General features: G+C 44.8%; 1 protein-coding gene across 2 annotated transcripts in view; it reads right to left on the reverse strand.

Moving 5' to 3' along the window:
• Positions 1–292: 292 nt before the first annotated feature.
• Positions 293–9,164, reverse strand: part of si:ch73-375g18.1 (kinesin-like protein KIF1C) — a 48,716-nt gene continuing 39,844 nt past the window's right edge. For both annotated transcript variants that reach the window (XM_056271858.1, XM_056271859.1), the window contains exons 20-25: positions 8,603–8,777; positions 6,593–6,665; positions 6,284–6,382; positions 2,245–2,491; positions 1,597–1,877; positions 293–1,327 (exon numbers count right to left, since the gene is read on the reverse strand). In XM_056271858.1, coding sequence (XP_056127833.1) covers positions 515–1,327; positions 1,597–1,877; positions 2,245–2,491; positions 6,284–6,382; positions 6,593–6,665; positions 8,603–8,777 — 1,688 coding nt within the window. In that variant the 3' untranslated portion in view covers positions 293–514. The remainder of the gene's footprint in view (positions 1,328–1,596; positions 1,878–2,244; positions 2,492–6,283; positions 6,383–6,592; positions 6,666–8,602; positions 8,778–9,164) is intronic.

Raw genomic sequence — 9,164 nt, forward strand, 5'->3', positions numbered from 1 at the left:
TTGACATGCGCTCACTGCACGAATATACAGAGACTACCGATGTAATAACTATTCTCTACATTACTTCTTTATTTGTTTTAAACAGCAGACTTAATATTTATCCATTTCTGGTCATAATTTGGAGAAAATTTCTACATCATTGCGCTATTTCTACATCATTGCGCATGCGCAGTCTTTCAGTTTCGGTTTTCACTCTGATCAAGTGTTCACATGTTCTCTCGATCGGATTAGAAAAGGAATAAACCGCCGCTTTCAATCCGATGGAAATCGGGATCGAGCTCAATCGGATCGATGAAGGCGTTTACATGAAGGCTTTCAGTGCGATTGAGCCGCCAGTCCCATGACTAACGGGTGATTTGGTAGCATGTAAACGTAGCCAGTGACGCTCTCTTCCTGTCCCGAAGTGGGCGGTTCTAGTCCAGAATAAACTCTTTCTACTGATAGTCTGACTACATGAGACTCTGTGAACTAACTCACTAACCCCTCAAAACAACAGCTAGTATTCATGACATCATCAGACGGGCGTTTCTTTGCTCTTCAGGTCCGGGGCGCTGTACTGGCGTCTCATGCGCGGCGGGGTGACGTAGCCCTGTGGTTTTTGGTGTTTGCCGTGCGGTTGATCGGTGAGCGCGTGCGGTGGGGGCCGTTGGTGATTGACGTACCCCCCCTCCCCGCGTACGCAAGGGCCCGGCGACTGTTGCCGATGGCGACCGCGGTTGTTGTTGTTGTGGTGCCCGTTGGTATAATAACCCTGGTTGCCAGGTATGGTGGAGCCATCAAGCGAATTGCGCCTGTGGCGCCATTGTTGTTGCTGAGGAACGTGATTGCCGTTGCCGTAGTTACCGTTGCTGTAGTGACGAGGTTGCCAGGGGCGACTGGGGGAAGGCGCGCGCATGATGACCGGCATTTGGAACGGAAGAGGAAGTAACGGCACGCCGGGGGCGGGGCCTCGTTCCTCGTCTGGCGCGACGGACACGTTCGGCCCCCAGGAGAGCCGGTGCTGAGGGTTGCTCTTAAAGGGGAACTTCAGCTTGCAGTCCTGAGGGGGAATGAAGCGTCCCGTTCCGGGGAGGTGGACCACGCCCTCCCCACCCATAGCCCCGCCCCCGGCCCCGCCCCCTCGGCGCAAGCGCTTGGTGATTTGCTGCTGCTGCAGGTTGAGGAGGCGTGTCTGCTCCTGTTTGAGCCAGCGCATTCGGCCCCTCCTGAAGGCGGGGTCTTCCTCCATCAGCCGTGACACGCGCTGCTCTTTGGGGAGGAGCTCTAGATGGCCACGCCCATCTTCCTCATCACCGTCTGCGCTCAGATCCTCTGATTCATCATCGTCCTACACAAACACATACACAACTACTGAACACTGTGTGTGTGAATGCATGTGTGTGTCAGTGGCTATGTTTCCATTGTTTTTATGCGCATTTTGAAGTATCGCATCAGAAACCAGTGATGGAGATTTACGCTTTAAGCTGGAAGTGGTTTTTGACTTGTGCGAAAAAGAGTTAAAAGGATAGTTCACCCAAAAATTCAAATTAGCCCAAGATTTACTCTCCCTCAGGTCGTCCTAGGTCTCCGTGTGTCAGTGTGTGTGTGTGTGTTCACCTGCACTGCTGGTATGATGCTCTCCATCTTCATCATCCGGTCTCTGAGGGCTTTGATCTCCTCGTCCTTCGTGTTGTTCTGCTCTTTGACCTCTTGTAAGATATCGGTCAGTTTGTCGATGTGAGCTTTCAGGTCGTACACGCCTCTCTCTCCGTCAGCGTGTGTGTGTGTGTCCTGGCGCCCGTCCCCGATGCCCACCGTGTCCCACACGTCCTGAGCCACGTCCCTCCACGCCTCCTTCTCCTCCTCCTCGTCCCGCCGCCCGCACATCTGCAACACTCCTGTAACCCATCATATTCACATCAATACAGTCCCAGCGATGCTGCTCTATCGCGAGAGCTTCCTCTCGAGACGCACACACAACCGTAAATACATAACGTAAATATATATATATATATAAAAAACATGTGTGAGTGAGTGAGGCTTAAGCGTGAACATAAACGAGGAGATTTCTCAAGGTTTAGATTTTTTTGCACCTCAAGATTCCAGATTTTCAATAGTTGTATCTCGGCTAAATATTGTCCTATGCTAACAAACCATACATCAACGGAAGGATCATTTATTCAGCTTTCAGATGACGTATAAATCTCCATTTGATCAGGTCCTGTGGTCCGGGGTCACAGCTGAGAGGATGACGAGTGTGCGTACCGTACATGCGGCTCAGCTCCTTCATCTTCACCACGGCCAGCGCCTCCACCTCGCGGCGCGAGTGCCGGAAGTCGGCGAGCGCCACCTCGTAGCAGATCTCCTTCACCGCCTGCAGCTTCAGGTCGCTCAGCGTCACGCGCTCGGGGGCTTTGCTGATGCGCCGCCGCTGCGGGATCTGGTACACACGCAGAGGCTCACGCCGCTTCCCACTGCTGGGTAACCCACAGCGCTTCACGATGGACTGGACCTGCACACAGCACTGAGGCTTAGAGGAGGAGTGTGTGTGTGTGTGTGTGTGTGTGTGTGTGTGTGTGTGTGTGAGGGAGTGTGTGTGACCCACAGCGCTTCACGATGGACTGGACCTGCACACAGCACTGAGGCTTAGAGGAGGTGTGTGAGTGTGTGTGTGTGTGTGTGTGTGTGTGTGTGTGTGTGTGTGTGTGTGAGGGAGTGTGTGTGACCCACAGCGCTTCACGATGGACTGGACCTGCACACAGCACTGAGGCTTAAGGCCTCATTATGCTTCTGCGTCAACTCCACGGCGTCGTGGCCGTTTTATAGTTCTGCGTCAGGTTGCGTTGCATCGCGGTGCATTTCACCGCCAGAACGCTAGGGTGGTGTGTGCTTCGCGAATCTCTTTGCTAGTTTGTTTTGGTTCCGTGTGCCGGTTCCGCTTTCGTTTCCATTACCCTTCAAATTGCGCAAATTGAAATTGTGAATTGAAAATACGCACAATGGAACCACGTCCATTTCGCAAAAACTCCCGTTTATCGCAAAAAAAGATTTTACGCTCGCATGAGGAGGTTTTTCAGGCAATTCGAAAAAGGAATATTTAGCAAAACTGCAATGGAAGGTTTTGCGCATTTACAGTCACCTGATTTAGAAGACGCGGTGCGTTTTGGGTCCGTGTCCGCAAATAATAATAAAAATTATCATCATTATTATAACATTTATTAGGCTACATATGTAGAAGACGCTTTTATCCAAAAAAGGAACAAAGCAATTCGTCACATCTCATTCAAAATACAGGTTGGACAATAATAATACGGGGCTAAGATTATCAGAAATAAACACAAGATTTTGACGCATATCCAAGTGTGTGTGTGGAGCGCGCACTGGATGGCGCGCGGGCGCGAACACTTGCATTTCCCTATCAACAGTGGAAACTACTTAAAATACTCTATAATTTCTGGTCATACAGAAAATAATAATACATTATTCGCAACTACTTTTATTTGCGTAAACTCACAATAACAACAAAACTTTGTGGTTTTGTAAAATAAAATAAAACAATCAGGCGCGCTTCATGATCTCCGTGAACTAAAGCGCGAGAACTGAAACAAAATATCGCCTCCGTAGGCTAAAGCTTAAAATGTCCACTTTAAAACGAACAAACTCGAATCGAAGGCTAATACCTTCTGATTATGTAATCCGTATGAAAGGTGCATTTCTCTCTAAAGGTGCATCCGGAGATGGAGATATGTTTTTAGCCGACACTGATTTAGAAAACAATAGTTTATTAATAAACAATTAAACTGCCTCGTTATTTTTTCAGACACATTTATAGCCTATAACTCACCTATAAATCACCTTTCTGTAGGCTGTGGTTATATGGCTCTTCTCATTCAGCACTGCGGGAAAAATATAAATTCCAGGTTCTAATTTGGCCTTAGAAAATCAGTAAAATCGACATTTTTTCCATATTAATTTGTGAATATTTTAAATGTTTAATAAAGGAGCAAAAAATCATAAACAAATAGGCTATCTTAAAATTAATCGATTTTTTTTTTTTTTTTTTTTTCGCAGCATTTGGTGTACAGTTAATATAAAAATTTTGGTGTTTAACTTTGCGTTTAAAAAATACAACAACCGTTCATTTTTCGTTTTGCAATTACGGGTTAAATAAGGGAAAACGAATGGACACAAAAGTAGGCTACACTGACCGTTTGGAATTATTACGAGACAGAGTTCTTTATTAAATTCATAAAAGAAACAATTACAGGAATAGCCTGCTGGACTCTAAACCTCAAAGAAAGGCCACAATCAAGACCTCGGAGCAGAAATGAGGGAGAACTCTGTGTCTTTCCCTGCCATCAATGCTTGGATAACACACCACGTCTCCTTCCATTAATAATAATAATGGCTATAGTGACACAAGCTATACATCTTCCTTTTGGAAACATTGGACCCAAAGCCTGTATATGTTCTATAAATGATGCCTCATCCGCATCATTCTTAATTGTTTTGTATTGTTTTTACATTTATATCTGTACTGTGTTGTCTCTGGACCTCTGTGTCTTGAATAAAAGTTGATATAGGCTATAACGTTAAACCTACCAACGTCCGTTACCATGATTTTTGGAATGGCTTATGGCGAGAGGAAAAAAAGACGATTTAGTCGCATAACATTGGTTATGGAAACGCCGTCATTTCGCAATAGTTTTTTATCGACATACAGAAAAAAAAAATCGCAAAAGTTTTGCGCAAATCTGTAATGGAAACGCGCCTGATGGCGAGCGAAAGAGAGAGAATGTTGTTGCAGCTGGAGGAGCTAATCGACGTTGAACAACAAATGATTTTATTGCAAATGTTTAATCGCAGAAGAATCAAACGTTCCTCAACTTGATATCGTTAAAACAAACAGTGCAGTGGTCACTTTAAAAATGGCGGTATAGCGGGAGGGGGAAACTGGAAAAGCTTCACTCCCGAAATGATGTATCTGACCAATCACAGCCCTTGTGGTCTGCGTTGCCTCGACGCGTAGTTACAATTTTTTGGAGGTGCACGTCGAGCTACGGCGGAGGGGTCGGAGAGGGGTTCGCGGCGACGCAGAGAGGTCTGCGGGGGTACGCCATCGATTCGACGCAGAAGCATAAAACAGGCTTTAGAGGAGGCGTGTGTGTGTGTGTGTGTGTGAGTGTGTGTGTGAGTGTGTGTGTGAGTGTGTGTGTGTGTGTGTGTGTGAGTGTGTGTGTGTGTGTGAGTGTGTGTGAGTGTGTGTGTGTGTGTGTGTGAGTGTGTGTGTGTGTGTGAGTGTGTGTGAGTGTGTGTGTGTGTGTGTGTGTGTGTGTGTGTGTGTGTGAGAGTGTGTGTGTGTGTGTGTGTGAGAGTGTGTGTGTGTGTGTGTGAGAGTGAGTGAGTGTGAGTGTGTGTGAGTGTGTGAGTGTGTGTGTGTGTGTGTGTGTGTGTGTGTGTGTGTGTGTGAGTGTGTGTGAGTGTGTGAGTGTGTGTGAGTGTGTGTGTGTGTGTGTGTGAGTGTGAGTGTGTGTGAGTGTGTGAGTGTGTGTGAGTGTGTGTGTGTGAGAGTGTGTGTGTGAGTGTGTGTGTGTGAGTGTGTGTGAGTGTGTGAGTGTGTGTGTGTGTGTGTGTGTGAGTGTGTGTGAGTGTGTGTGTGTGAGAGTGTGTGTGTGAGTGTGTGTGTGTGAGAGTGTGTGTGTGAGTGTGTGTGTGTGAGTGTGTGTGAGTGTGTGAGTGTGTGTGTGTGTGAGTGTGTGAGTGTGTGTGTGTGTGTGTGTGTGTGTGTGTGTGTGTGTGTGAGTGTGTGTGAGTGTGTGAGTGTGAGTGTGTGTGTGTGTGTGTGTGTGTGTGTGTGAGTGTGAGTGTGTGTGAGTGTGTGAGTGTGTGTGAGTGTGTGTGTGTGAGAGTGTGTGTGTGTGTTTGTTTTTGTGATATATGAGGACACAAATGTGTATAATGACATGCATATTACACTGGTATTACAACTTACACGTAATATATGAGGACATTGCATGAGTCCTCATATTTCAAATAGCTTAAAAAACATAAAAAACAATGTTTTTTTTTAAATGTAAAAATGCAGCATGTCTCCTGTGATGGGCAGGTTTAGGGATGGGGCAGTGTAGGGGGATAGAATATACAGTTTGTCCAGTATAAAAATCATTACGCCTATGGAATGTCCTCATATATCACAAAAACAAAGCTGTGTGAGTGTGTGTGTGTGAGTGTGTGTGAGTGTGTGAGTGTGTGTGTGTGTGTGTGTGTGAGTGTGTGTGAGTGTGTGTGTGTGTGTGTGTGATACCTTGATAGCTGGTAGTTTCTCTCTCAGGGAGGAAATGAGTCTCCAACTCTCTTCACATGAGCGTTTATCAGAATCATCTCCACTGTCTGAATCAGCATACTGAACACACACACACACACACACAGAGAAAATTCAGCTTTGATCACAGGGATAAATTACACTGTACTATATATTCACAGAGAACAGCTGATTTACACTGGAGTAATATTACACTGTTTTACTATATTTTGATCATATGAACGCAGCTTCGGTGAGCAGAAGAGTGTGTGTGTGTGTGTGTGTGTGTGTGTGTGTGTGTGTGTGTCTCACCAGCCGCTGCTGCTCCAGGAGTAGATCTGCTTCCTCTTTCTCCCGCCGATACTGCGTCTCCACATCTTGCAGCCTGAGGCAGATGTGCACAGAAGTGAGCTAACCCTGTCCGAACCTCTCAAAAACTACACATATTTCAACTCGAATAAATATTTTATGTCTAATTATTTACTAATTGTACATGGACCCTCTGGTGCTGGTCAGTCATTAAAAATAAAATAAAAATTTCTTTACTTCATCAGACTGATACGAAACTTGGTAACGGTTTTGCACTTGCAATGTCAACACACACACACATACACACACACGCACTGACACACACACACACACACACACACACACACGTTAATGATTTGAAAAGTTAAATGGTCACACTTATGCTGTTCATGGGAGACGGGTTTCCTCTAGTGGAAGCGTTCGGTACTGCAGACACACACACACACACACACACACACACACTGAACGCTCATATCAACCCCAAATAAATCTTATGAAAACGCCAAATTCAAAATTAGAATATTGTGAAAAGGTTATCATAAGCTGTAAGCCATAATCATCACAATTATAACAAATAAAGGCTTGAAATATCTCATGTAATGAGTCTATATAATATATTAGTTTCACCTTTCAAGTTGAATTACTGAAATAAATGAACTTTTGCACGATATTCTAATCGAGTTGCATGTTGAATATTAGGAGCGTGTGCAGTTATTTTTGTAGTATAAGTTTTTCCCTTTAACTTGCAACTCATAAGGTGTGCGTTTGCTTTGCTGTTGTTTTGAGGAACTAATATAATTAACAAAAGGAACCTTTTTGTAAAGAGTTCCCTAAAAACTCTCATAAAAAATAGAATGAAGTGTTTTTAAACTGTAAAAATGCTGTGTTCTGTTATGCACCAGGAAACTAAAATTATTAATGCAATATTGCAGTGTTTAATGTAATGATTTATGGGTGCACATCATTATTGTGTTAATAATGTTGAATGAGAATCAGTTCCTCTTGCAGCATCTCTTCTCTTCTCTGATGATGTGGGCGGGGCTTTAACCTGTCACTCACATCAGATCAGCCAATAGCAAACCACAACCAGCCAATCAGCTCCCCACAGACACAGTCAAGCCCCGCCCACATGTGTTCTCCTTCCAGAAGCGCTTCACTCGATATACGGCACCACCGCTGAGTTCAAGGCTCGAGGGCGGGGAATCTGCGGACCTCACGATTCGATTCGGATCAATTCTCGATTTTGAATCAAATTTCGATTCGATGTGTGCATAGATTTGATTGTAGTTTACCGTTTTGTGTTACTTGTCTTATTTGACTGCGGTAGACGGTTTAATAGGTCTAGAAGAAAAACGATTAAATGTGAACCTTGAAATTTATTTAGTTTTTTTACACATTTTAGTCAACCGAATAAAACTAACGTCCTTTAAGCTGACTGCAATCATAACACACAGCCTTCTGTAATAAAGCAAGGCAGGCAATTAAGATTTTAGATTACTTAAAAATAGGATCAAAGATGCAAATTACAAACAATAGGACAAATATAATAGAAAAATCTACAAATTAAATAAATTTTAAGTTTTTCAGGAACATTAGCATAGGTTTATTAAACATGTAGTAAGAAATACTACCGGAATTGAATAATCAAAAGTAAAAAATAAAACACTGTACAGTCTACACTGTATGAATTAAATATAAATTGATTCATATTAAAGATAAAGAAGTGATCCAGTCAAAAGCAGTGAGTGTTTTTATTAAGAGTTTATGAGGCTGCTGGCCCTTTAAGAGTGAACGCACGGATCTAATATACTGTTACACATCTGATTACTCCCATGTTTCCGCATAACAGACTCTGTTTACATGGAGTACTCCACATGTGCAGTTAGAGACGATCGTGTGTGTGTGTGTGTGTAGCTGTGGCAGAGAACTGAACTCGTGTATCATCCGTGTGTATCACCAGTGTGTGTGTCATCCGTGTGTATCACCAGTGTGTGTGTCATCCGTGTGCCGCACCTCCTCTGCATCTCCAGCTTGATGTCGATGCCCTGCTCCTCCAGGAGCTCTCTCTGGGCGTAGTTCCAGTCCGCCGGCTCCCCCTGCTGGTCCAGGCTCCGCTCGCGCTCCACGCGCGCCTGCTCCGGGTGGTTGAACCGGAACACGTGGTTCTTGCCCATCACCACGCGGTTTCCTGCGACACCATAGGTTGAGCTCAGGGTCATGTGATCACGAGGACAGCGGGCTCACACATAAGGGGCAGTTCTAGAAAGAGTCACCAGGGCGTTTCCCCGAGAACTAACGGTTCCCTCAGGAGCGTGTCCTGGCTGCGTTCGCACCGCCGGCGGGAGCTCTGAGTGACGCCAGACACGCTGAGACTTTTACTTTGACGACGGTGAGAACGACCGATCTCCTGTTCATTAGTGTACGATCTGTCGAATATGTAATTAGATAGAACTGTTATACACAGAAAGTAGACAGTAATGAAAAGTTATGGTAACACTTTATTTCTATAGTCCACTTTAGTACTTTAGAGTAACTTTGCAGCTACATGTCAGCTAACTGTCATTAGAGTATGAGT

Source organism: Rhinichthys klamathensis, unplaced genomic scaffold (assembly GCF_029890125.1).
Source record: "Rhinichthys klamathensis goyatoka isolate OS25496 unplaced genomic scaffold, OSU_Roscu_1.1 h1tg000326l_1, whole genome shotgun sequence".
NCBI classification, from domain to species: domain Eukaryota; kingdom Metazoa; phylum Chordata; class Actinopteri; order Cypriniformes; family Leuciscidae; genus Rhinichthys; species Rhinichthys klamathensis.